The sequence below is a fragment of the Prionailurus bengalensis genome, chromosome E4 (genome assembly GCF_016509475.1).
Source record: "Prionailurus bengalensis isolate Pbe53 chromosome E4, Fcat_Pben_1.1_paternal_pri, whole genome shotgun sequence".
NCBI classification, from domain to species: Eukaryota; Metazoa; Chordata; class Mammalia; order Carnivora; family Felidae; genus Prionailurus; species Prionailurus bengalensis.
This window is the reverse complement of record NC_057360.1, coordinates 67306031-67333119: the sequence shown is the minus strand read 5'-3', so window position 1 is coordinate 67333119 and position 27089 is coordinate 67306031. Positions and strand designations below refer to the sequence as shown.

Below are 27089 nucleotides of genomic sequence, written 5' to 3'. Positions count from 1 at the left end.
TGGCTTTCCCTTCTGCTAGATCTTGGTGCTGAGTCCCAGGACCTCACCTCTCTGCTTCAACAGGAATATGCCCCCATGCCTTAAGCCTTAGCTCAGCTCCCCAAGGCTCCAAGGGGAGAGAGAAGGGATGCGGGATGTTTTGATGGATACCTGTCCATCCTCCACCCACCATCCCCGGGAAGCTCTGCTTCAGGAAGCCAGCACCATTTTCACCTCCTCTGGGGACAGAGTTGAGGGAAAACCATGGCCAAGAGGAAACAGATGCCCCCTCAGCCCCTCCCTGGGCAGCGTGACAGTGCTCCAGCCTGAGCCCTTGCATCCTGTCCCAGCCGGCCCCCTGCTGCCCTACCCCCTCCTCCAGTGGTTTCCCCATTACCTGTCCCTGTGATGAAGAGCCCCTGGGGGGAGGGTCCAGGGCCAAGATGAGGTGGGCCCTCAGGGTGCCCTGAAATCTGTGGACTTACTGGTATAGAGGCCCGTACTGCGCTGCGCGGCAGGCCCGTGGGCTAGCTTAGGGAGAGCGCCATGGGGGAATCTGGGCACTTGGACCAAGGCAGGGCTAGAAAAGAGGGGTTGGCCTGGGTGATGCCCTAAGACTCCTCCCAGCTGGCTTCTAGGCCACGAGTGGGGGAGCACGGGCCCAAGACAGTCCATTCCCAATCCCTAGGGGCCTCCCTCCTGGAGCTCCTGGTCCCCGCCCGGTTCACCTGCCCCACCTGCAGCCCCACCACTTCTGCAGCGAGTGCCCCTTGCTCTGTCCCACCCATAAGGAAATCTGCACTTTAACCAACATCCTCCCTGCCACAGTTCACTTGACCAGTAGACCCCCCCCCCACCCCTCCCCCGCTTAAAGGGCCCTGGGGAGCCTTCGGAAGGGACCCGGAGGGGCTTGGGGGCTGGGACTGGCAGGAAGGTGGAGCTTCCAAGACGCTTGGAGGGGCCTGCCCAGGTGGTCACATAGTCGCGGACAATTTGTAAAAGGTATTTTCACACTTTTCAAAATAGGGCCTCCCCGCAACAACAAGAGGAGCATGTAGGGAGACCGACTGCCCGGTCGGCCTGGTGCTAGCACCGAAAGCCCCCCGCCCCAGTCACTGCTGCCGGCCGCTGACCCCCCAGTTTCGGGCCCCAGCAGCGATTGGCCGGCTGCGGGGCGAGGGGCGGGTGAGAGGGAATCCTCTTCTGCCTCACTTCCCGGAAGCGTGTAGCGGTGCGGGGCCTGGGGACCCTGTGCTCCGGCCCCGGCCCCGGGCTTGTGGCGCTTGTTTGTTTCCTTGGCAACAGGGAGAGGAAACCCCCGCTCGCGAGCCCGGGGAGGACCCGGCAACCGCGCCCACAGACGCACACAACCTCACGCGCAGCCGCCCACGCGCAGGCCCTGCGTCAGCACAGCCCGCCGGCCGCGCCTCGGGGCTGGGGGCGGGGCCGGGCGCGGCCGGGGGGCGGGGCCGGAGGCGCCCGGGCCAATTGCAGCCCCAACCCCGTCCCGGGGCCCCGCCCCTCTCCGCCCCCCCGCCTCCCCACCTCCAGCAGGGGCGGGGCCCGGGGCCGGGGGCTGTGTGGGGAGGGGGGAGGGAGAGGGCGGTGTGGGATTTTTGTTGGACTGGCTCTGGTCTGGTGTGCGTGTGGCTGTAAGGTGCACTGCCGCGTGTATTTCGACGGTTCCGGGAGCCTAAGACTCGAGGGTGGGACGACTACCTGGGCCCAGTTTGCTGGGGGTGGGTGGGGGGAAGGGAGTGGTTTGGAATGTTGGGAAGGAGCTCCGGGGCAGTTCCGGGATCTTGCTTTTGGATTGGTCTTCTTGGGGTCCAGTAGGATGTAGTTAACCTGGAGGCAGACACCTGGGGTTTGGGGCTGCCTCTGTCACCTTTCAGCTATGGAGCCTTGAACAAGTCAGTTAACCCAAACCTCAGTCTCCTCATCTGTATGGTGGGGATCGTGGTGCTCGCTCTGTGCACCTCCAGGAGATGTGGAGGGTTACGATAGCCATCTTCGTTGTGAAAGGCTTGTCACCCCAGAGACATCGCTTGGGTGTGAGAGTGAGGGGTTGGCTCTCTACTCATTTACCCGCCACCCCCTGGCCTGGCTGGAGCGGTGAGGGAGGATGGCTGAGCCCTGGCCCCACTCCTCCTAAAGCTGAGCTGAAGATTAAATGGGACCCCCTCCACACAGCCCCTAGTTCAGCGCCTGGAGTCCTTCCAGTCTCAAGGTTACATTGATCACCTGTGCACGATTGATTCAGCACTTCAACGGGGGTTGAGTACCAGCCCCTGTGAGCCAAGGTTGCAGGACCCCGGCCTTCCACGAAGAACTCACTAAAGGATTCCCAGACCATGGCCTTGAATCTCCAAAGCATTCCCCCCACCCTTCGCCACTCCCTAGCTTTTCAGATTTTAACCTGTGTTAAAATTCCAGTTGTGCTACTAACCACATGACCTTAGACAAGTAGTTCTCAACTGGGGGAGATTTTGCCTCACGGGGAACATTTGGCAATGTCAAAGACATTTTTGCTTGTCACAGCTGGCAGTGGAGATGCCCCTGGCATTTAGTGGGTAGAGGCCAGACACCCCACAGGGCACAGAACCCCACCCAAGACAGAGAAATAACTGGCCCCAAGTGCCAACGGTGCCACGGTTCAGAGACCCTGCCTTAAGTGAATAAGTTTACCTTCCAGGGCCTCAGTTTCCTCATCTGTAAAATAGGCTAATGATAGCCCTTATACAGCTATTGTGGTGGTTCAACAAGGTAGCGCGGATGCTCAGTGCCTCATAATAGCAAGTACTCCATAAACATCCCCACCCCGCTCATTATTGGATACCTCCGGAATCCCTCCTGGCTTCATGCTTCTGAGCCCACTCCCTCTGGCTTACCTGGTGTCGAGGCCGGGGCCACCACCTCTTTCTTCCCTTGCCGGGCTCAGTGCCTCCCTGCTGTCCCTCTTGACCCCAGCCTTATTCCCACAGCAGGCCCCTGCCTCCGTGCCCCTCTTGGCCCACCCTTTCCCACTTTGCATCCGGTGGCCCTGCTCGGGCCAGCGGGCCAGGCTGCAACCCTCCTCTGCTCTTGCGTACTCCGGCACCTCTGCACACACTTCCTCTCGGGCACCAGGCCACGGCGTACCTCCCACGCGTCCCGTCAAAGCGGCGTAAGAGAGTGAAGCGTGTCCTGGCTGCTTGGTCCAATCCTGAGCTCAGCCTATTACTATCTAGTTTGAGGGAAGCCAGTCTCACTTGTAAAACAGGGAAATAGTCTTCCAGCTGTGAGGTGGTTCTCTGGACCAAGCTGAGAAGGTGTGTGAAAACGCACAGCTATGAAATCGTGTGGAAACATAGAAGCGATTCACTGTGGAGCGTTGTCTCTCTTTATAACTTTATTTCCATAGCGCTTACCACCTTCTAACAAACCATAATTTTCTCTTTTGTTTATTAACTGTCTCCGTCCTCTAGAATGTCAGCTTCGTAAGGGCTGGGATTTTTCTCTGTTTTATTCACTGCTGTATCCCTAGTGTCTGCAGCAGTGCCTGGCCCATCGTAGTTGTCCACTAAATATTTATTGGGTGAGTGACTTCACTATTTATGTAGAGGGTATTTCTCTAAAGCTCCTAAATCTACCTCCTTCAAGAAGCCTCCCTTCAAATGCATAGATTTTTTTTTTTTTTAAGTTGGTTTATTTATGACAGAGAGTGCACGGGGCAGAAAGAAAAGAAAGAGAGAATCCCAGGCAGGCTCCACACTGTCAGCACAGAGCCTGACACAGGGCTCGATCTCACGAACTATGAGACCACGACCTGAGCCAGAAGCAAGAGTCGGACACTTAACCAACTGAGCCACCCAGGCGCCCCAGATTTTTTTTAAAGTAAGTCCTACGCCAACGTGGGGCTCAAACTCAGGGCCCCGAGAGCAAGTCACATGCTCCGCCGACTGAGCCAGCCCAGTGCACCCACGTGCATATTACTTAATCACCGCAGCACCCTTATTTTATAGCTAAGGAAACGGAGGCGCTTGCCCGGGGTCACTCACCTGAAAAGTGGCAGGGCCAGATGCATTTGTTAGGGACACAGATGACCGAGACCTGGTCCCTCCTGTCTCTCACAGCACTTTTGGGAGGAAGGGTCATGGAGGCAGGCCCAGGATGCTTTGCTCCCCCCTCTGGGGTCATTAGTCATCAAGGCAAGTGGCACTTCCACTGTCCAAACCAACCCTCGGACTGAACCCCTATATTCTGATATGACTCATTCATGCTCCAGCTCTCGGGCCTCTGGATTCCATCTGGAACTCATTTTCCAGTCCAGAGTCCTGTGCTGCTCTTCAGCCGCTGTGCTTGGCTTTGCCTCTCCCTCTGTGTCCCTACAGTGGGCAAGTCCCCTGTGGGCAGGCACGGTGGCTCAGTCCTGTGCCTCTTCTAGGCATTCTGCCCATGTTACAGATGAGGAACGGAGGCCCAGGGCCTTCAGGAGCAGGTCTGTCATCACACTGCAAGGGAGAGGCAGGACTGGAACCTGGTCACCAGCCAGCTACCTCCGGCCACAACCCCAGCAGGCTCCCTCCTCTGGACCTGGCTTCCTCTGCTTTCTCCAGCTTCTTCTGGGCCTGGGGATCTTATGCCCTGGCAGGGGAAGAGCAGACTGATGGCATTTGGAGTCCAGAGTGAGGATGGAATATTCAGGATACAGGCCCACTTTGAAGTTCAGATTTAGGATTGAGGCCTTTGAGGGTGGTGGTGCAGGTTGGGCGGGGGGGGGGGGGGGGGGGGGGGGCTTTGGAAAGAGCCTAGAGTGAAATTTGTGGTTAAGATCCCCCCCTTCTCCTGCCTCTTTTCTGCAGAGATGGGGAGGTCTGGGATAGGAAGGGTTAAGTGTGGTTTTGCTTCCCCAGCCAGGAAGGGAAGCCGGGGCCTGTCTGGGACCGGGTGGGGCAGTGCGGGGAGGGGGGGTGGGCTGAGGCAGTGGGAACAGCATGAGCCCTGTCCCTCACGTTTCAGGGTAACCCACCCCGCCTCTGCTCTAGTTTGGGAAGCAGAAGCAGAACAAGGCTTTTTGTTTTGTCTGAAAAGCGGAGAGTGGGCGCCACGCCCTGGGGGAGAGGGCTGCAGGGGGGGGGAGGCCATACCATGGGTCCCTCACCTGGGTGCATGTGGATTCTCACCACAATGCCCAGCCACCCTCCTAGACCCAGGGCCCTGAGCATCCCCCCTCCACGGTTCCCCTCCGTAAACACTCAGAGTCCTTGTCTTAACCCCAGTCCAACCCCTGAGGACTCAGGCCTGGCACAGGACCTGTCCAGCCAGGCTTCCCTTTCGCATTACAGAAACCCCGATGTCCTGGGGCTGCGGGAGTTAGCAACGTAACTTAGTCTTCTGGGTTCTCCACCAGAGACTCCACTGTGGGAGGCACAGGGGCAGGGCAGGGAGGCGCACGGGTTCTGGAGCCTCAGCACGGCCACCTAAGTCTTAGAGAGGATGAGGTGGCCGGTGGGGCCGGGGCCAGGATTAGGGGAGGGGAGCAGAAGACTGATCAGAGGGGTGGCTGGTGAGGCCTGGGGTGGGGGGCCTGGGTGGTCCTGCTTTCTGAGGGGGCCTGGCCCCTCCCTGAGCCCATGGGGGAGCAGACCTGGTCAGAGAGGGATGTAGCGGTAAGTGTGGTGCACCAGGCAGGTGGTGGGCTCTTTGCTGTCCTGCCCCCCATTACCCGCTTTCTGGCTCAAACCAGGATGGAGAGCCACCACTGGCCGTCCGGCTCCCTGCCCTGCTCCCCCTTTCAGGCCCCTCTGGGAACCACAAAAATCTGGGACCTGGTGTCCTGGCAACGTGATGAATGCACAGCTCTGGTATCTGTTTTAAATTATCCGTTAAAATAAGTACAGTCCTGGAAAAAAAAATAAGTACAGTCTTGGAGTTGGCGGGGTGGGATAGAAGGAGTAGAAAGGGACTGAAGTGGTGGTGGGGGGGGGGCGCTAGGCAGTCTCTTTTTCCAATTTCCAATTGCTTGGGTCCGAAGGAAGGGGGCAGGGGATGGGGGTAGTGCCCGGGTCCTCCTCTGACTTTCTGAGGGGGCCTGTGGCTTGGTGCTTGGGTCTAAGACCCAATGCTTGATTTTGAAGGGAGAGGTTGGGGCACAAGATAGGAAAAGAGGGACCCCAAAGTTGAGAGTTAAAGGATCTCAGGATCCAGAACTTCCCTGCAGCCCAGCTCCCCGGGGAACCCAGGCATTCCTTCCCCACCCCACCCTGGCATACAGAAATGCAGCTTTGAATGGGCTGCCCACGTGTGTGTGTGGGGGGGGTTGGGGTGACTCACTATTACTATGGGGAGGAGAGGGGGAGCCACTTGTGGAAGAAGAGTGAGTCACCCTGATGGGCACCAGCCTCAGCACCCCCCCCCCCCCCACTTTCCTGGATCTGCCTGCCTGGTTCCTTCCCCTGCTTTACACCCGCTTTCCCTCCCCCCCCTCGCCCCCCCACTGCTCTTTGCCCACCCACTCTCACCCTTTGGCTCTGCCTCCTACCCACGAAGGCCCGAGACGGTGGGGTGGGGGCAAGCTTGAAGCCGAGAGCCCTGAGCAGGCAGAATCAAGACGGGAGGAGCCCCAGGCCCACCGGGTGCGCGGGACAGGGCGGAGCCCCGCTCGGCCACCGCCCGGCGGCCCTCGCCCCTCCGCGCCGCCCCCTCACCTCCCGCTGCGGGTGTGCGGCGGCCCCTTTAAGAGCGGCGGCCCCTCCTCCCACTCCCTAGACCTATTAGAGCCTCGGCCCGGCGTCGGTGACTCAGAGTGTCCGCGGGAGCGCCGCAGCCACAGCCGCGCACCCGAATTCCGAGGTCCGACAGCACCCGGCCCAGACCCCACGCCTGCCAGGAGCGAGCCAGCCGGCCGGCGCGCTCCGACCCCAGCAGTCTCTGCCCTTCGGCCCGAGCCCCGCGCCCTTCCCGGGACCTCTGCCCCGCGGGCAGCGTTGCCACCCTGCCGGCCATGGAGACCCCGTCCCAGCGGCGCGCCACCCGCAGCGGGGCGCAGGCCAGCTCCACCCCGCTGTCGCCTACGCGCATCACCCGGCTGCAGGAGAAGGAGGACCTGCAGGAGCTCAATGACCGCCTGGCGGTCTACATCGACCGTGTGCGCTCGCTGGAGACGGAGAACGCGGGGCTGCGCCTCCGCATCACCGAGTCCGAGGAGGTGGTCAGCCGCGAGGTGTCCGGCATCAAGGCCGCCTACGAGGCCGAGCTCGGGGATGCCCGCAAGACCCTCGACTCGGTGGCCAAGGAGCGCGCCCGCCTGCAGCTGGAGCTGAGCAAAGTGCGCGAGGAGTTCAAGGAGCTCAAAGCGCGGTGAGTGCGCCCAGGTGGCGGCGCGCGGGCGGGAGCCGAGGGGGCGGGCGGCTGGTAACTAGGCTGTACCGCCCCCTCCGTCCCCGGAACTGCCCCAGCGGTGACTGGCAGTGCCGAGGGAAACCGTCGGGACCGGACAGAGAAGGGAGGGGTCTCGGGGAGAGGGTGGCGTGTGTAGGGAATGGCGGGGGCGTCAGGGCCGAGGAAAGGCGGGCGGCCGGCCCACGTTCAGTCCGGTTGGGGGTTGCCGGCCGTTTGGAGCCAGGGGCCGGGGCTTGGGCAAAGGACAGCTGGCCCTGCTGGTCTAAGAAATCGGGCTCCTCAGGACACACTGGAGTGGGTGAAAGGGTCCTGTTAGAACTTTCTTGACGGGCTTGGCACCGTGCCAACTCTGCCCAGACCGGCTCTGGACACATGATGCCCACTAAGACCGAGCACCCGTGCTGGCAGATATCCAGTGGTGCTGGAGAGAGGTTACCAAGTCAGGGACACGGAGGTGACCCCCCCGGGCACAGCTCTTTGCGGCATTGTTTCTAAGAGTCGGGAAGCTCTCCCCTCGCCGCCCCACGTCTGGGACCTTCTCTAGGCCCTGACAGGCCCACGGAACAGCTCCAGGAGCTCAGCTCCCCCGCAGCTCCCGCAGCTCCCACAGCCCTTGGCCTGCTTGGCCCAGGAATGCAAGAGAGGGAGGGAGACGGAGGACAGGGGCCCCCCCGGCGCGGGCTCAGGAGGTCGTGCTATGCCCAGGTCTGCCGCACCCGCCTCGGCCCTCTGCCTGGGGTCCCGGAGGTTCGGGGCTCTGCCCCTCCCTGCCTCCCTGCTTGGGGTGAGCCACTTTCATTTCCCGGCCAAGCCCAGTAGTCTTTGCTCTGGCCTATCCGCTGGGCCACTGACGTTTTCTTGATCTTTGCCTTATGAAACTGCTGGAGTACGGTGACATTTTTGAAATCCAGCCGTTGGAAGCTGCAGGCCACTCCTACCGCACCCATCACTGCCCCACCCTACCCCACCCTACTTGACTCCACCCTCCGGTCTAAAAAGGCCTTTGGAGCCTGGGAGTGTAGGCCCTCTTTCCCTAGCCCCTGAGAACTTGCTTTCCTCCGCTTTCCTCCCCTTTTCTCCGAGGACCCCCGAGCCAAAGGGCCCTAAAGGTGCTTGAGGTCCCTGGGCCGGGGGCCGCCCTGGCTTGACTTCCTCTCTTTACCTCCCTTTTGATCCTATTCTCCGAACAACCGCTCTCTTCAGAGCCTCTCTGTATCCCGTGCTCGTTCTGTTATGCCCCGGTGACGGGTGGCTGGAAACTGCAGAGACAGGTTGACTTCTGGGGGAGACTGTTGACAGAGGTCATTCCTGGTGGTATGGCCGACTTAGCTAGCCGGACAGACAGGCAAGCTGGGGGGTGGCCAGAGAACGAAACTAGTCCACTCAGCAAAGCCCCCCTCGTGGATTCTTGTGCAGGGCGTTCTCAGCAGGCCTTTCTGTGGGGAGGACATTGATCGGGAATCAGGACGAGCAGAGTCTGTGATCCCTTACTAACCCAGCCACGCCAGTCTGTCTCCTCTGCCTCCTGGTGCAGCTGTCCGGGCCTGGGACACCAGGCGGGTGTGCGCACACGTGGGGCAGGGGCGGGGGCGGTGTGTGTACTTGTTATATTTAGCCACCTGCCTCTCTTTCTCCCCCACTGATCCTGGCTGGGGAGGCTGGGCTTCCGGAAAAGGGGGGTGGGCTTGCACACCTGGATCTCAGGCTGATGGGAGGCAGGCTGGAGTCAGAGGGGGCTCAGGCTGGGCTGTCTGTCCCCTTCCGTGTCCCCAGCCGGAGGACCCAGGATTTGTGGCTTCTTTTTGTGTCTGCTGTGCTCAGGGTGAAGTGGAGGAGAGCAGAATGAGGAATTTGGGAGAGGAAGAAAGGCATTGTCCTAACTCCTCCCCACTAAAGCCGAGAGAGAAGGTGTTGTCTGGATTAATGTTTAATTAGAGCTCAGAGTTCAGGGCCAGGCTTCCGGTTGGGATGCAAAGCTGTCTGTAAGATCCTGTGGCAATCCCTGGCCCAGCCTGGTACCTTGACCACACCCAGGGGCTTGGGGTGCCCTCTCACTGGGCTGGGTTATAGGCTCCAAGCAAAAACACCACCCCCAAGTCCCCCCCCCCCACACACACACACACACTCTGTCTATTCTGGAGTCTGAAACATTTGGACACCTAAGTGTGGCAAGAATGAGGAGCTGAGCACCAGGCAGGGCCCCAGTGGGGTCCAGGCTTGGAGCTGGGCCCCATCCCAGGCATGACAGCTGGGTAGATGACTCAGATGCTGCCCCCTCCCTTCCACCCTGGTGGCTTTATGAGAGCCAGCAGGAGACAGGGTGGAGACGGCAGATGTCTTAAAGGGAGGGATGGGGCCTGAATATCTGCATCCTCTGTCCCTGCTTCCCAGTGCGTCCTGGGAGCCTTTCCCGCCTCCCTCCTTAGGACCTCTGGTGGTGGTCTGGAGCAGGGACCCGCGTGGCCAGTATGTGGCAGGTGGCTCTAGAGCAGAGTCCAGTTACGGGGCTGCAGCATAGGACCGAGGTCTGTGTCTTCCCATGTGGAACTGGTGGAGGAAGCCTGAGTCAGAAGTGGGGAGATCCTGGGCCCACAAAGCAGAAGCACTTCTTCCCCCCCAGACGAGGCTGGGTGCTTGACGACTTCCTGTATTGTCTGCCTTGCGCAGCCCCAGTGGGGAAGGACAGGGAAGTGCGGGCCCAGGCTTATCCCAGCTCTCACTGAGACAGGAACAGCAAAGGCCAGAGAGGTGCAAAGCCTTGTCCTGTGTCACACAGCAAGAGAGCGACAGGTCAGGACTTGAGCACGGGCCTTCTGACTTCCAGTTGTGTGCCTATATCATTAAGCCTTACTTCTTTAGCTTAGAGGACAGGTTGGAGGGTCCTGAGGGTAGCATGGGGTAGCCGAGGCTCCCGCAGCCTGAAGATTCTGGTCTGAGACCAGTGGGACCAGTGATACCTGAACGGTCTGCTGTCCTGTTAATACCCATCCTTTGTTGTACCCTGTCCCTGGAAAGACCCAAGACCCTGCCAAGACAGGGATCGTGAGACACAGCTCTGGGAGGCTGGGGATTCCTGTCTTGAGACTGTCTTGGGACGTGTCGTGGGAAGTGTCTGCCTGGCTCCGACGAAGGCTGTGCCCATTGGCAGAGACCTAGGGATGACAGGGATGCAGCCTTTGAGGGTACCCGGGCTCGTGTCCTCACCTGAGGGAGCCCCTGGTGTTGTCTGTCCCTGCCACGGCCCCCCCAGCCCTGAAGTCTGCATTCTGATCCAAAGGGAAAGAGGGTGCAGCTAAACTCGGGGACTGAGCACCGCTTAGGGAGCCCAAGAGAAAACAGAAGAGACGGTAATTCCTACTCAGCCCCTGACTGCTTTCCTGTGATCGAGGCCCCTGGCTGGCACTTCCCCTGGCCTCCGTTCTGAGATTTTCTCTTGCACAGGATAGGCCCATGCCTCAGTCCTACCCCCCAGGGATTCAGTAGTTCAGTGTCAGGGCTGAAGCCAGGGACAGCTGGGGGAACAACTGGGAGGGGACGCCTTCCCCCACCAGCTGTGCCTCCGCTCCCCTCCCCCAGCCTGCCTCCCCGCACCCCCCCACCAGGTCGGCTCAGAGGCCTGGCCCCAGCAACTTCACCCCATTCCCACCTCCTGGAGCCCCAGTGCCCCTGAAGGTGATGCAGGCCAACCTCTCACGTTCTTGGAAATGTCTGGAGAGAGGTCGCAGGTCTCCTGTCCCTTAACAAGACGTGAGGTGGTCCACTAGCCAAGCGACAGGTTGCATGAGGTAGTGGAAACAGCCCTGGCCCTCGGTGTCCTAGGCTGGGTCCTGCCACTAAGTGGCTGTGTGACCCTGAACAAGCCACGTCCCCTCTCTGGATTTCCCTAGCTGTGAAATAAAGGGGTTAGAGCAGAAGGTCTGCAGAGAGCCCTCACGGAGTAGAACCGTGACCCACGGCGTGAGACGTCAGTCCTCCACAATACCCAGCTATAACGTGAGAAACAAATATACTTAATGTGAATACAATTAGCAGCCAGTGCTATGCTCAGTAGAAATGTCTGCCACAAGCCGTGGAGTCAAACGTGCGGACACGTTTCTCTCTTTCTCAAAGAAAGTTTGTTAGGAGCAGGTAATTATGACGATACGCTCTTGGCCTCTGCTGTTTTTATTGCTAGTAGGAAAGGACACTTTGTTGGGACGCCTCCCCTTTGAGGACAGTGGCGAGGGCTGTGTTGGGGAGAAGGCCTGTGCTGGGGGCGCGGGGAGGCCCTGGGAAAGGCCTCAGAGTTGGCCAAGGCTTGACACACGTGTTTGCAGCCGGAGGGAGGCGCACGCTGACCTTGGGTGGCCTACCCGTTTCCCTTCCCAACCTGGGTCCCAACCTGGGGCCGGGCTGTGAGGGGGTCTTGCAAGAGGACAGAGTTTGGGAAGGAGGAGCCGGGCGGGGAAGGGGTGCTCCCTGTCCCTTGGCGGGAGAGGAAGCCGGGATTAATTCTGGCTGGGATCCCAGGCCCGACAGAGGAGCTGAGTCACGGCAGAGGGCGGAGTGCAGAGTGGACGGGAGACCCTGAGCTGTTCCGTCAGACAAGAGATGGCTCCGGGTGGCCCCTGCATGGGGGACAAAGGGAGGGGACAGAGCACGTGTGTCCGTTTAGGGCTGGATCGGGGGAGCTAGAGACCCTCATATCAAGGAGCCCGGTTTCTGGGCAGCTGAGGGGAGACGGATCGCCAAGGCCCCCTGGTGCCGAGGCTCCTAAGGCTGCACCTTCCCAGGCTGGGGCTGGAATGCGGCGGGACTAGAACTCCTAGGCCCTCCCACTTCCTTTGCCGAGCTTGGGGTGCGGCTCCCACCCCCTCTTGCCATCATCAAGGTTGATAATCCAGATAGAGGGTTAATGCATCCCAAAGAAGGAACTCCTGAGTCAGCTTCTTGTGGGGATCCCCTAAATGTCTCTACTCTGGCCGGCGCCTCCCTCTCTCTCCCCTCAGGACAGTCTGCCTCTTCCTAGGCTGTGACCCAGGCCCCTCCTTCTTTTGGTCTGTCCCCAGGCCTCAGCGCTTCATTGTTGCACAGAAGTCAAGAGTGACTTCTTGAGAGTCAGGCCAAGAAGAAGGAAAGCGGAGTTGGCAGGGACCGCAAGAGAGCAGTTGGTCAGGAAGCCGGCTGCCTGTCGTCCAGGACCCGGGGCCCGGCTCCTAGCCGTAGGCTCCTCCTGCCTGCTAACAACGCCACGTTGATACACCCGGCAGCTGTGACTCAGGCCTGGCCCCCTGCCAGCCCCAGCGCCTCTGCCGGAGTTGAGTCTGAACATGTCCACAGGCCTCCCGTCCCCTTCTCGGCCCCGGCTCCTCTCCTCCAGCCCTCCCTCTGCCTACAGTTGCCACCTGGCTTTGTCTAGGGGGAGGACAGCTGGGGCCGAGCGCCCCTGGACGGGGATCTGAGGGCCCCGGACCCCAGGCGCGTGCGGCAGGTGGAAGCAGGCCAGGCCTGTGTGGGGAGGTCGGGGTGGGGTCCACCCCGAGGGGCCTACCTGCGCTTTCCAGCTGTAAGACCCTCAGAACGTCAGCGGGTGGGATTCGAAGAAAGCTGTTCCCCCTCAGTTCCTCTGTTGAAGGTCTCTTTTCCAGACGGGGCTGGTGCCTGGAGCGCCAGATGTCCCCGCCTTCCCACATCCTGCCCTTACCAGAAGGTGTTGGCAGACCCACAGACCAGCCAAGAGACCAAGCAGTGGTCCCCTTTCGGGGTGGGGGGTGTCCAACCCGCTTCACCCCCAGCTGTGGGAGTGTGTGCGTTTGGGCCGCATCACTCTTGGACTGGGAGCCGGAGGTCGAGGCCTCTCCCAGGCTGTCTTCCTGGGTGCCTGGGTGCCACCCTCCCCGCACCTCCCCTCCCCCCACCCTGCCGTGCACCCTGCCATTCTCAGTGCTCTGTCCCTGTCTGCCGTGAGTGTCCTCAGGTGACCCGGCGGGCGGGTTTTCAGTGCCTGAGCCTTTTCCTGTCTAGGCCTTGGTTTCCCCACCAGTAAAGGTGCAGAGGCTGGCCCGGGAGGAGGCCCCCTGGAAGCCAGGATTGTGTGGACTCCTAGCCCCCAGGCATTCCAGGCACAGACTGGAAAAGCCCCAGACATTAGTGGACAGATAATAAACTGGCAGATGAAAACAACAGCTGAGCACATGTCAGGGGTGGGGACAAGAGCTGCAGGGCTGAGGGCCCCGCGGCCCAGGGAGGTGGAGGCAGATAGATTGCAGGGGGAGGAGCTGCAGGAACAAAGGGAAGGGTGGCCAACAGGAGCCGCCCCTCACTGGCAGGAAGTAGGCTTGGGCCGAGTTCTGCCGTCCAGGGAAAAGAGGGGACAGTCCTGGCGCTGGTGCCTACTGGCCCGCCCATCCTGACACTGGGACGCCCCGCCCTGCACGGCCCTGTCCTGCCACAAGGGGCGCCTGCCCTGCACGGCCCTGTCCTGCCACAGGGGGCGCCCCGCCCAGCCACAGGGGGCGCCCTTCCCTGCGGGTCCTCGGAGACCTCGCTCTTCTGCCCGCCCCCCCCCTCCCCGCCCCCCCCCCCTCTCTCCGGTCCTGGGGTCTCGCCATGGGGAACTCTGTGTGCCGGTGAGGCTGAGGGGCTGAGGCTGGAGGGGACTGGGGCGGGAGCCCCTGCAGGGCTGGGCCAGCTCCTGGAAGCCCCGTGGCCATCTTCCCCTCCCCCTCGTATGTTCAGCCCCAGGTCTCGGTCCCCGTATCTCTTCCTCAGCCTAGTGGGGGAGGAAACGAGGGCCTTGCAAGTTGTCCCCAGCAACGGGGCCCAAACAGGCCTGGGCGGCCTGGCTTCCATATCTGGCATCCGAGCAGGGCTGGGGCGGGGGGGGGGGGGGGGGGGGGGGGAGGTGACTCAGCCAGCGGGCCAGCTCCTGGCCCCGTGCCCAGCCGACCCCTTTGCTGCCCCCGAGGCCCGGCAGACCCCCCCCCCCCGGCCCCGCCCTGGGCCCGGGTTCTCCACACCCTGCCCTCCCCGCCGCCTGCCCCCTCCCCCCTCCCGAGATGGGAGCTGCCCGCCGTGGGAAGAGGCAGAAACAGGATGCCCAGCCCTCCTCGCCCCACGAGGCCCCTGGGATGGAGGAGCCTGGACGTGAGGGCCGGGGCAGGACAGGGGCAGAGTCAGGGTCTCCCCTGTGAGCGCTAGAGGATTTCCTGACCCCGCCGGGGTATTTTCTGCCCCAGGATGAGTCACCTGCCGCCCAGCTCGGCGGCCCAACCCCACCCGCCGCCCCAGTGGCCCTGGCACCTGACGCGCTGACCGCCTGGCCAGGCTCTGCTTGTGGTCCCTGCTGGCGCAGGGAGGTGGGGGACGGGGGAGGCGCCGGGCCCTGCACCCTCTCTTGGGGTGTGCGTGTGGCTCCCCGGCCACAACTCCTGAGGGCTGAGTCATGAGCCTGTGGGTGATAGTGGCTTCTTCCCCACAGATGGGAGCTCCCCAGCCTGACTGAGAAAACCGCGGGGGCCCCCCCTCCCCTCCCCGGGTGCTGGCGGTTTCCCCCTGTGGGCAAAGCCAGTCCAGCCTCCGGGACGGATAGGCAGCTAGACCCCTTGCTGCTAGGGAGGCTGCCCTGGTGGCGGGGCCGAGGGCTCCGCAGACCCCCTGGCTGCTGGGCTCCCGACTTGCTGCGGGCCCCCGGACGTGCTCTGTGCCTCAGTGTCCCTGGTCACACGGTGATGGCCTGACTTGTAGGCAGCTGTGCAGACCGAGTGCTAACGTTGAGAGCGGTGCCTGCTCCGTGACCAGCCCCGCCGGGGCGTTTGCTGCCGTCGTGTTGTTAGGATTACTGCCGTTGTACCCCACGGCCCGAGGCTGAGGGTGGTTGGCCGACTGAGCCTGGCAGAGGGCCGGCACCCGCTCCTCTGTTCTCGAGGTCCGGGAAGTCGTGTCCCCAGAGATGCTGCCTGAAGCCTCGGGAGCCGGGGGCTCCTTCCCGCCTCCCCCGGCCCAGGCCACCCCTCTTCCTCCTGTGGCCAAGGAGGGCGGTGCGGCGGAGGGGAAGAGCCCCCAGCGGCAGCGTGGACTGTGACCCTGTCCCTGCTGCCACCATGTGCGGCACTGCACACGGGCCTCAGTTTCCTCATCTGTTTAAGGAGGGCTTGAGCTGGCCCCACCCTGAGCTCCCTGCAGCTCTCCCAGGTGCTGAGAGCCGGCCGTGGCGATGCCCGTGGCCATCAGCCTGCAGGCAGAGGAGGCCTCTGTGGGGCAGGCCCTGCACCTGGAACTGGCCCAAGGAGCGGGAGCCTGCGGCCGCCGCGGAGCTTCACTTTACCAGCGGTTTCTTCTTTTTCATCCCCCCCCCCCCCCCCCCCCCCCCTGCAGCTGGCTCAGCTTCGGAAAAGTTCTGAAGTCATGGAAAGTTGGGGCTGTGCTCCCAGCCAGGGGCTGGGCCGGATGGCAGCCAAAACCTGAGCTGGGTTTTGACTTTATTTTTAGCTTTTCTGGCTGAGACGGAGGAGGGGAGACATCCTCCAGTTCTGGAAGGGCCTCTTTTCACGGGAGACAGACACTGTTGCTTGTTCCGAGGTGTGGCCAGAGGCCGGGAGCAGCAAGATTGTGGGGGAGGTCAGCGCCCCCTCCAGGTCTTCCCATCTTCCCCCCACCTCCGAGGGTGTCTCTGTGTCCCCCTCCTGGTGGAGCCTGTTTGAAAAGTCCTGAGCTGGTGGCAGGAGAGTGCTGCCTGTCCAGGGCCCCTCCGTGCAGAGCCTCCTCAAGGCTGACCTCTGCCACTGCACCTTGTCACCATCACCCGTGTCACCGTCACCGCCGGGCCCCTTGGAGCTTAGGGCTTTTGCAGAGGCGAAAAATGCTGGCAGGGTCACTTTGCTTCTTCCCAGGACAGAAATGTCCCCTCGTGCCCACATTTGGTTCCTTTTTTCCCTTCGGCCACGTGGGCCCACGCTTACAACACAGGAGTTACGGATGGCAGCCGGGGCCAGGCCCCCTGGGTCTTTCCCTGAACTCCCTGGGTCTCCTGCTTTCTCTCACCAGATGCTGGTGAGGTGATAATAACATCTGGAAAGTTCTTGGGTTCCCCAGAAGTTTGGACCCCTCTCCTTCTCCAGTTCCGTATCTTTGGGGCCCAGAAAACGGAAGGAAATGGCAGAGGCATCCCCCGTTCATGTGTTTATTTGGCTAAAGCTTCACCCACTTTCAGGGCTGGAGCCCAGATGGGCCTGGAGGCTCCGGGGCCACATCTGGAGCCAGATGCTGAGGCTTGTGGCCGAAGGGTAGGGTTTAGTGTTCTCTCAAGCTCTGTAAGGCCTGGGGGGAAGGCAGCTGGACCCCCGTGCTTGGCCCCGGTCAGGGGACTCAGCCTGGGTCTGGAAAGGGAAGGGCCAGTACCGAGCCTAGTTGTCCTTATCCCTGACTTTTAACCGGACTTTCCCTCTGCACAGTCTCCGTGTGTAAAAGGGGCCGGGAGAGGTGACCAGTACCTTGGGGGCCCAAACTGAGAAGCTATAGGGATGCATGGACCCCAACACTGGGAGCCTGGTTGTCTGGGTCCCTGCAGGGAGGGAGGCCTGGCCCAATGGGAGGGAGGTGGAGTCAGGGAGGAGGAGGTTAAGGCCCTGTGTGGGAAGGGGCAGGAGACAAAGGTGGCCCTGTCTCTTTGGGAAGGAATGGGAGGAGAGGGAGGGAAAGCATTGATCTCACGGGATTGCGCTTTCCCCTTGGCCCCGGGCACGTTCCTGAGCACTGAGTCATGGGAAGGGTGGAGAAGCAGGAAGGGGGTTTTGGGGACCTTGGGGGAAGTGGGAGTCCAGTCCCAGAGGCGGGCAGATGCTCACAAACCACAAGCAAGGATGCCCTCTCCTGGCAGTTTGAGGGACAGCCAAGCCAGGCCCCGGCTGGGCTGGCCGCCTAGGAGGTGGCTTGTCTCTCCGTGGGGGACCTGGCTCTCTCTAGGGATTCTAAAGCTACTCTTCCTTTGCTTCTTTAGCAATACCAAGAAGGAGGGCGACTTGATGGCCGCGCAGGCCCGCCTCAAGGACCTGGAGGCCCTGCTCAACTCCAAGGAGGCCGCCCTGAGCACCGCGCTCAGTGAGAAGCGCACCCTGGAGGGCGAGCTCCATGACCTGCGGGGCCAGGTGGCCAAGGTGAGGCCGCCCGCCAGGGCCCGCCATGACCCCTCCTCCCCCCAGAGAAGTGCAGGCTCGCCCTACCCACCCTTTCACCCCCGTTGCTCTCCGAGGCACCTGTCTGTCCCGTTACGCGGACAGGGCATCACAGCCATCTGCCCGCCCTGGTGCCGTTTCACCCGCCGCCACCTCGCTGCGTCCTGCCCGTGCATCTGGCACAGCGGGTTTACGGTCGTCCACAGCTGGGGCGCCTGGCTGGGAGAACGTGCGGCTCTTGATCTCGGAGTCACGAGTCAGAGCCTCATGTTGGGCATCTAGCTCATGTTAATAAATAAAGTAGTATGCAGACGTTTGCACGTAAGTCTGCAACAAACCGTGCCTGGCCCTGGATCCCTCCTGGTGGTGGCTGTCCTGTAAGAGAGCGGAGGTCTCTGGAAGACCGAGCCAGCCTGCAGTCGGCAGTGGCTGGTCTATCACAGATGGGACGGGTGTCCTTGATGCTCGGCGTGTATATGGCTGTCTTTCCTTCCAAGGCACATTGCTGTCTGTCCTGGGCTCTCGTCTCTCACATCGCAAGCTCAGAACAGAATCAAAGAAGCCGACTGGCTCCCGGTTCTGCCGCCTCACTGCTCAGAGCAGGGCCAGGACCAGGGTCAGGGGCCAGGCTCTCTGGGCTCGGCCCTCTCCCAGGCCCCGCCACCAGAGTGCGCCCGGCACACGGGAGACGCCAGCGGGTTGAGCACTAAGGCCGGGCTGGAGCCTCCTCCTCCAGGCCTCCTGCCGGCCCCTGCGCTGGCCAGTGGGCCTCTCGGAGACCAGAATCTGGGAGGGGTTCTCTGCCACTCAAACTTCAGAGATCTTTCTGTGGCAGAGAAGGGGGCATCTCTTCACGGTCCAGCCCCTGCCTTCCCGCGCAGCCGCTGTCCGTGTCGCCACCCCTGAGCCCTGTCGGCTCTGGCAGAACCGAGGACCCTGAAGCTCGCTGTGCCTCTGCGCCTCCAGGCCTTTACACGGGCCTTTGCTCCTGTGCTCAGGCAGCGTCCCCCGCTGCCCTGGGCACGTCCCAAGAGCCTGTCCCGCAGGCCTCAGCCCCCCGGAGGCCTTCCCAGACCCCCTCTTCCACCCCGGGCGCACTGTGGTTCCAGCGTACTCTGGACGTGCGTCCTGTGGGGCACTTGCTGTGTGTGGTGCCTCCTCTCGTTTCTTAGCGGGCCGTTCCGGCGGGTAAGGGGACCCCGTTCTGTCCGTGACAGCGGAGGCTGTCCGTCCCCCGGGCCTGTCCCTCACCTCTGCCTCCCCGCTCCCAGCTCGAGGCCGCCCTGGGTGAGGCCAAGAAACAGCTCCAGGACGAGATGCTGCGGCGGGTGGACGCGGAGAACAGGCTGCAGACCCTGAAGGAGGAGCTGGACTTCCAGAAGAACATCTACAGCGAGGTGGGGGCTGTGCCCCGCCCGCCGGAGGGGCAGGGGGGCAGGGCTGGGGGCAGCTGTGGGCGGAGCTCGCCCGCCGGCCTCGTGCTGCCCGACGGGGAGTGCGGGGTGTCTGGCGCCCGGCCCCCAGGTTACGGCGGGGTGACGGTGGCCCCGTCGGGGGTAGGATGGGACGGGGGACGGGGTGGGGAGGGGGGCCGGCCATCCGGGCCGCCTCATCCTCCGAGGACGAGCTCTGATCTCGGTTCCTTGTCCCCCCCGCTCCCAGGAGCTGCGGGAGACCAAGCGCCGCCACGAGACCCGGCTGGTGGAGATCGACAACGGCAAGCAGCGCGAGTTCGAGAGCCGGCTGGCGGACGCCCTGCAGGAGCTGCGGGCCCAGCACGAGGACCAGGTGGAGCAGTACAAGAAGGAGCTGGAGAAGACCTATTCTGCCAAGGTGCCCGCCCGCCCGCCCCCCGGGCCCCCGCCCTGCGCCCCCTGGGTCCCCCTCGGGTCCCCGCGGCCCTAACCCCGCGTCCTCCCCCGAAGCTGGATAACGCCAGGCAGTCGGCCGAGAGGAACAGCAACCTGGTGGGGGCCGCGCACGAGGAGCTGCAGCAGTCTCGTATCCGCATCGACAGCCTGTCGGCCCAGCTCAGCCAGCTGCAGAAGCAGGTGCCGCCCGCCTCGCCTCTCCACCCCCCCACCTCTACCCGCCTCACTTCTGTGCCGCCTCGCCTCTCTCCTGCCTCTACCCCGCCTCGCCTCTATCCCTCCTTGCCTCTACCTCACCTCTATACCACCTCGCCTCTCTCCTTGCCTCGCCTCTCTCCTGCCTCTACCCCGCCTCGCCTCTACCCCGCCTCGCCTCTACCCCACCTCGCCTCTCTCCTGCCTCGCCTCTACCCCGCTCCGCCTCACCTCTATCCCTCCTTGCCTCTACCTCACCTCTATACCACCTCGCCTCTCTCCTTGCCTCGCCTCTCTCCTGCCTCTACCCCGCCTCGCCTCTACCCCGCCTCGCCTCTACCCCACCTCGCCTCTCTCCTGCCTCGCCTCTACCCCGCTCCGCCTCACCTCTATCCCTCCTTGCCTCTACCTCACCTCTATACCACCTCGCCTCTCTCCTTGCCTCGCCTCTCTCCTGCCTCTACCCCGCCTCGCCTCTACCCCGCCTCGCCTCTACCCCACCTCGCCTCTCTCCTGCCTCGCCTCTACCCCGCTCCGCCTCACCTCTATCCCTCCTTGCCTCTACCTCACCTCTATACCACCTCGCCTCTCTCCTTGCCTCGCCTCTCTCCTGCCTCTACCCCGCCTCGCCTCTACCCCGCCTCGCCTCTACCCCACCTCGCCTCTCTCCTGCCTCGCCTCTACCCCGCTCCGCCTCACCTCTATCCCTCCTTGCCTCTACCTCACCTCTATACCACCTCGCCTCTCTCCTTGCCTCGCCTCTCTCCTGCCTCTACCCCGCCTCGCCTCTACCCCGCCTCGCCTCTACCCCACCTCGCCTCTCTCCTGCCTCGCCTCTACCCCGCTCCGCCTCACCTCTATCCCTCCTTGCCTCTACCTCACCTCTATACCACCTCGCCTCTCTCCTTGCCTCGCCTCTCTCCTGCCTCTACCCCGCCTCGCCTCTACCCCGCCTCGCCTCTACCCCACTTCGCCTCTCTCCTGCCTCGCCTCTACCCCGCTCCGCCTCACCTCTGTCCCATCTCACCTCTATCCTGCCGCCGGGAGCCAGTGGCAGTGGTCGGGCGGGATGTAGGGCCCGGAGGAGGGGAGGGGAGAGGCGAGGGACAGAATGTGCCCCCAGGACCACGGACTGAGATGACCTGGCTGCTCCTCCAGGCCTCTTACGTCCCCGTGTGACCCTCACTCCCGAGAGCCTTGGTTTTCCGTTTGAGAACGGGGGCTGTATTTGCCCTGCACGAGGCTCAGTGTGCGGTCAAGCATCCGCCACCTCCCGGCTGGCCGTGCGTGTGGCCACGGGAGACAGGTTCCGGGCTCGGCACAGGGGTTTCACTTAGATGCGGGGAAGGGCTTCCCGGCCACCAGCCGCGCCACGTGACAGCCCCCTGCGGGCTCCGGCGCCTCGAGAACCTGGGGAGGGGGGCCCGGGGGCCGCGGGCGCTCACCAGACCCCGGCTCCCTCACCCAGCTGGCCGCCAAGGAGGCGAAGCTGCGGGACCTGGAAGACTCGCTGGCCCGGGAGCGCGACACCAGCCGGCGGCTGCTGGCGGAGAAGGAGCGGGAGATGGCGGAGATGCGGGCGAGGATGCAGCAGCAGCTGGACGAGTACCAGGAGCTGCTGGACATCAAGCTGGCCCTGGACATGGAGATCCACGCCTACCGCAAGCTCCTGGAGGGCGAGGAGGAGAGGTGGGGCCGGGAGGGCCCGGGGCGGGGGGCGGGGGGTGGGGGTGGCGGAGGAGCGCCCCGCCCCCACCGGCCGCCCACCTTGACGAGGCCCCTCTGTCCCCCTCGCCAGGCTGCGCCTGTCCCCCAGCCCCACCTCGCAGCGCAGCCGCGGCCGCGCCTCCTCGCACTCCTCCCAGACGCAGGGCTCGGGCAGCGTCACCAAGAAGCGCAAGCTGGAGGCCGCAGAGAGCCGGAGCAGCTTCTCACAGCACGCTCGCACCAGCGGGCGCGTGGCCGTGGAGGAGGTGGACGAGGAGGGCAAGTTCGTGCGGCTGCGCAACAAGTCCAGTGAGGTAGGTGCCCCCCCCCGCCTCCCCGTCACCCCCCCAGCCCCAGGCCCAGGGGCTCCAGCTCGGGGAGGGAGCAGACCCCAAGAAAGAGAGCGGTGCCCCTCCCAGAGGCACCCGGGGGCGGGTGTGTCCCTCCACGGTGGGGAGCGGCTCCGAACTCGCCCCTGGCGGCCAGGCCCCCGTGAGCTGTCTGACCCCTCTGAGCGCCCGAGATGAGTAACAGCCCCTCGGTCTTTGAGTTGCTGGAAGCCGAGTGTCCACCGTGCACGGTCCCGCCTGGGCGTCCGCGGACCTCGGCTGTTTTCCGCGCCGGGGCCCTGCCTGGGCCCTTGAGCAAGACGGACCAGGAGTCTGAATGAGCCTCCCCCCGCCTCCCCCTTCCCTTCCTTCCTGGCAGGACCAATCCATGGGCAATTGGCAGATCAAGCGCCAGAATGGAGATGACCCCTTACTGACCTACCGCTTCCCACCAAAGTTCACGCTGAAGGCCGGGCAGGTGGTGACGGTGAGTGGCAGGCGTTTGGGACCCTGGGGCGGGTTGGGTGGGGGAGGGGTTGGCCTGAGGATGGGCACGCTGGACTGAGCACCTTCTCTAACCCTGCCCCCCTCCAGATCTGGGCTGCAGGAGCCGGGGCCACCCACAGCCCCCCTACCGACCTGGTGTGGAAGGCACAGAACACCTGGGGCTGCGGGAACAGCCTGCGCACGGCTCTCATCAACTCCACCGGCGAGGTGAGTGTGCCGCGGGCCGGCACAGGGCTGGACGGGGCCCCCCCGTGGTGGGCAGTACTGGAGCCGGGGGCACCCAACCCCAGGGAGCCAGTTCAAGGCCACTTCGCCCTAAGTCTCCCTCCGCTGCAACCCCAGGCGCCAAACTCTCCACCCAGTACTCACACCCGAAGATGCCTCCCTCAGCAGCACGAGGGAAGGAAGGTGGGCAGCGAGGGCCATTACAGGCAGAAGCACGCTCCTACCCAGAGAGCCTGGCAGTGCCCTCTGGGGGAGAATAGCTCCTTGGCTTGCACCCCACAGAGGTCGGCAGCAGGCCGGACAAAGGGCACGCTGTGGGAAAGGCTCCTTGGCGGCCACTGTGAGAGGATACACGACCCCGCTCCTGCCCCGACCCGCTGACCCTGGGGCCTGGCCCCGTGTCCCCGCAGGAGGTGGCCATGCGCAAGCTGGTGCGCTCAGTGACCGTGGTCGAGGACGACGAGGACGAGGACGGAGACGATCTGCTCCATCACCACCATGTGAGTGGCAGCCGCCGCTGAGGCCGAGCCCCCGCCGGGGCTCCCAGCCAGGCCTCCCCTTGCCAAAGATCTTTTCATTAAAGAACGTTCTGGAACTTCACGCGCTGCCCTGGCTTTTCTTCTCTCCTCCCTGTTCCTTGAGCAGGGAGCCCAGGTGTCTGGGAGGAGGGACTTCCTGACGCCACGGCGTCTTCCCACGGGAGCAGTGGACGGGGCTGTGGATTTGTCCCCCCGGGACGGGGATGGGAGGACAGAAGTGGGGCACCCAGCCTGCCTCTCTCCCCAGCCCCTGCTGCATGCACCTCCTCCCCCCACCCTCCCATCCCTGTCCCTCATACCATGGATTTTCCTGCAGGACCGTCCCCCCCCCCCCACCACCCCATTTATTTTGCATGCCTGCCACCCAACAAGCTTGCTCACTGGCCCTCCCCTGTACGCCCAGAGAGGCCGGGGCGGAGCCCAGCCAGAACCTCAGTTCCCTGTCCCCACGTCTTCCTGACCCCGTCTCTGCCTTTCCATGCCTTGCCCTCCTCCCAGCCGGGCCCTGCTCCGGGGCGGGGGGCCCTGAGCACAGAACCCGCCTTCCTGCCTGGTGGCGGTGCCACAGGAGCGCAGAGCCGGGTGCCGGGTGCCGGGCCTGAGCGCTGTCCCAGACCCGCCGTCCCGCCTGAGCCTTGTCTTCCTCCTCAGGGCTCCCACTGCAGCAGCTCGGGGGACCCCGCCGAGTACAACCTGCGCTCACGCACCGTGCTGTGCGGGACGTGCGGGCAGCCTGCGGACAAGGCTTCCGCCAGCGGCTCGGGAGCCCAGGTGGGCGGAACCATCTCCTCTGGCTCTTCCGCCTCCAGTGTCACGGTCACCCGAAGCTACCGCAGTGTGGGGGGCAGTGGGGGGAGCAGCTTCGGGGACAGCCTGGTCACCCGCTCCTACCTCCTGGGCAGCTCCAGCCCTCGAACCCAGGTGAGTTTGTCCCTTCGCCTCCACCCCTGCGAGCAGAGGACCCTGGTCCTTGAGGGTTAAGACGAGGGGGCCCTGTCGGGGGGGAGGCCTTCTCTTCCGCAGCCCGGGGGAGCGGGAGCCTCCTCCCCTCAGCCCCAGATCCTAGACAGTCGGCTCCTGCGTCCTGCCCCTCCCGTCTGAGCCCCAGACTGGAGGGCGGGGGCGGGGCCAGGGGCACCGGGAGGGCTTCCGGGGGAGTCCCCCCCACACCATGGCTCACGCCCGTCCCCTCTCTCTTCTCTCTCAGAGCCCCCAGAACTGCAGCATCATGTAATCTGGGACCTGCCAGGCCCGGGTGAAGGTGGAGACCTCCTGAGTCCTCCTCACCTCATGGCCACCCCCTGCCCTGCACCTCAGGGGAGGGGGCTTGAAGCCAAAGAAAATACCCCTTTGGTTTTGTCTTCTATGTTTCGTTTTTTTCTAAGAGAACTTATTTTCTACAGTGGTTTTATACTGAAGGAGAGACACAAGCAAAAAAAAAAAAAAAAAAAAAAAAAAAAAAGCTCTATCTCCACCCCCGTCCTTTCCCTGCTTCCGGGAAACTCACATCTGCCTTAAAACCAAAGAGGGCTTCCTCCAGAAGCCGAGGGAAAGGGATGCTTTTTACAGAGCCTAGTTTCTGCTTCTGTGCCCTGCTGCTGCCCCCACCCCGGGGACCCCACGAACATGGTGCCTGCGAGGCGGGTGTGGAGCCTTCTGGGCCGGCCTCCAAGGGAGAGGGGGCCGAGCCGGGCCCCTCGGCCAGCCCCCGTCAGTCCACTACACCTGGCTGAGGCTCCTTGCCCGCCCCGTCCCAGTCCCACCCCTGCCCCAGCCCCGGGGGTGACTCATTCTGCCAGGTACCAGCCGCACTTGCTTTTTCTGTATTTTATTTAGACAAGAGATGGGAATGAGGTGGGAAAGAGGGGAAGGAAGGTTCTTTGAGCCTGCCTCACCTGGAAGCCAGAAGGGAGGGCTCTGCCCTGTTACTGGAGGTCAAGGTCAAGTGGGTGCAGGGAGAGGGGAGGGTTCGAGGAAGGGTGGGAGCCTGCTGTGGCCCCACCCGGGAGGAGGAAGGTGACAAGCGGTGGAGGGTGTGCGTCTGTGGGTTTGCAAACACTAAAGAGCCCCTTACCCCCCCTTTCCCATCTGCACCCTTCTCTCTCCCCAAATCAATACACTAGTTGTTTCTATCCCTGGCTGCTGTGGTATCTGTCTCTGTTGATGGGCGTCACCGAGAGTTTGGAGGGGCAGACACACACGCACACACACGTCGCGTGGTCACCCACATCCTCGTGCTCGGGACCGTCCAGCCTCACCCCTGCTCTGGGGGACGCGAGCTGAAGCCCTCAGAGCTTCGGATCCATACCTGGGTCCTCCGGTGCCTGGTGGGGAGAGGCTTTGGCATCAGCAGGGCCCTGTCCCCAAGGACAGAGGGGTAGAGCCTGATGGAGGGCCCCGCCTTCCTAACCTCCTTCATCCGGTCAGCACCCACCTGGGAGCCTTCTGTCTGCCAGGCCCCGAGCTGCCTCGGGACCTGGGGCAAGGACACACGGGGGAGGGTGTAGGAGAGAGTGAGGGCAGCAGGACAGCATCGGGTCTGACTTTGCAAGCCAGCAGCTGAGGTCCCTTTGTGCTCAGCTTGGGGGCAGGGAGACAAACAGGACCGCACACTCTGCGTCCTCGGAGAAACTCCACCCCAGCCGATGTCCCAGCACGTGCGTGCGGCTGCAGACGAGGGGACTGTTCGGGGGAGCAGGAGCCTCGGAGGGGGAGATGACTTTATAAGCCAGGAGCCAGGGGTCTGGGGCGAGGGGAGGGCCCCACACGGGGAACAGGAGCCACGGAGAGCAAGCGCTCCCCTGGCCCTTTCTAGATCCCGAAGCATCTCTGCCCTAATTCATTTGACCCCCGTAGTCTTGAGAGGGATCATCCCCTCTGCCCCTGGAAAGGGGGGCTCTAAGTGAACTGCCACACGGCCAGTAGGCGCCCCTGCTCCTGTGACATCACTCTCCCCTCTGAAGGGAAAGCAGAGATGTTGAAGTATATGTTCCCTGGGGCGAAGGAGCTGGGCCGCAGTGACAAGTCAGTGAGAAAAAGAGCAAGGTCTGGGATGATGGGGGACATTCTCGAAAAAGTGTTAAGGGGGCTGCGGCCAGGTGCCCCTGGAAGAGGGGTGCTGAGAGGGAGGGGTGTGAGCTGGAGGAAAGGGTCCCTGCCGGAGGTGGGCAGCTTCCGAGAAGGAAACCCCCTCCGGCCCCCCCCCCCCCTTTCCGGCGATGGAGCCCACGGGCCGCGGGCCGACGGGTTTGGGCCCCTGGGCGGCGGCAGAGGGGTCCGTCCTGTGCACTCCCCGGGCCGGGCACCCGAGGGCGCCAGAGCGCCGGCCGGACTGTGGCTGCGGGCGCGGCCCCGGGGACCCAGGCGACGGCGCGGGGGACTCGCGCCCAGGTGCCTCGGCTCCCACGCCTGTCACCGTGCCGCGACGCAGCCCCGCGCATGTGGCAGGCCAAAGAAATTAATTTTTAAAACGTGGGGTTTTTTTGGCATCACGTAGTGATAGTCTGCGGTAAAACTGAAAACGCAGGTAAGTAGAAAGAAGGGGAGAAAGTCATCCCTTTGCAGTCACCCCGAGACAGCCACTGACGGGTTTCTTCGCAGACGTCGTCCCCGAACACGTGCTTTACACAGTTAAGATCTCACTGCGGCTTAAATTTTGATTCTGCTTTTCAGTTCACGTGCGTGAGCCCTTTCCCAGGTTCTTTCTAAGTTTATAAACATGATTTTTAAATAACATGGATTCTTTCTCCACTGGCTCATGTAAGTGATACTTGGTCGTCCCAGAGTGGGGAGAAAAGGGGAGAGAGGCCCACCCTCCTTATCGGCACTTTCACTACTGCCCCACGGCCACCGTCAACAGTTGCGCGGGGAGGCCTCCCACCGTTCTGTGCAGTTTCGATTTTCAAATACGTCCGTACGTCTGCCATGTTCCGCGGCTCGTCGCAAATAACGTTTCCTGGGACAGACATCTGCCCAGGCATCTCTGGGCATTTCCACGAAGTCAACTCCAGGAACAGGACTGGCCGCGTCAGGGCTGTGTGCGTCGCAAAAGCTGTTGACGATGTTGCCAACCACCTTCCAGAGAAACTGGACTTCCTGTCCTGACCCGCTGCTGAGCTCGCTTCTCCGCGAGTGGCTCCTGACCACCAAGCTTTTGCTGGTTTTAATCGTTGCCAACTTGACAGGAAAGTGATCACACGTCAT

The 27089-nt window shown here is 63.0% G+C and overlaps 1 protein-coding gene and 1 long non-coding RNA gene across 2 annotated transcripts in view; one reads left to right on the top strand and one right to left on the bottom strand.

Moving 5' to 3' along the window:
- The window catches only part of LMNA (lamin A/C), a 31475-nt gene extending 6457 nt beyond the window's left edge, over positions 1-25018 (top strand). Inside the window, exons 3-14 of the mRNA XM_043567876.1 lie at positions 6730-7320; positions 17339-17495; positions 18785-18910; positions 19176-19346; positions 19439-19564; positions 21048-21268; positions 21378-21600; positions 21995-22102; positions 22210-22329; positions 22758-22847; positions 23538-23807; positions 24094-25018. Coding sequence (XP_043423811.1) covers positions 6965-7320; positions 17339-17495; positions 18785-18910; positions 19176-19346; positions 19439-19564; positions 21048-21268; positions 21378-21600; positions 21995-22102; positions 22210-22329; positions 22758-22847; positions 23538-23807; positions 24094-24120 — 1995 coding nt within the window. The 5' untranslated portion in view covers positions 6730-6964 and the 3' untranslated portion in view covers positions 24121-25018. The remainder of the gene's footprint in view (positions 1-6729; positions 7321-17338; positions 17496-18784; positions 18911-19175; positions 19347-19438; positions 19565-21047; positions 21269-21377; positions 21601-21994; positions 22103-22209; positions 22330-22757; positions 22848-23537; positions 23808-24093) is intronic.
- Positions 11511-14442, bottom strand: LOC122475781. Its single transcript, XR_006295307.1, has 2 exons — positions 12893-14442; positions 11511-11969 (listed from the first exon to the last, which is right to left on the bottom strand). It is a non-coding gene; the product is annotated as an uncharacterized LOC122475781 (long non-coding RNA).
- Positions 25019-27089: the final 2071 nt, after the last annotated feature.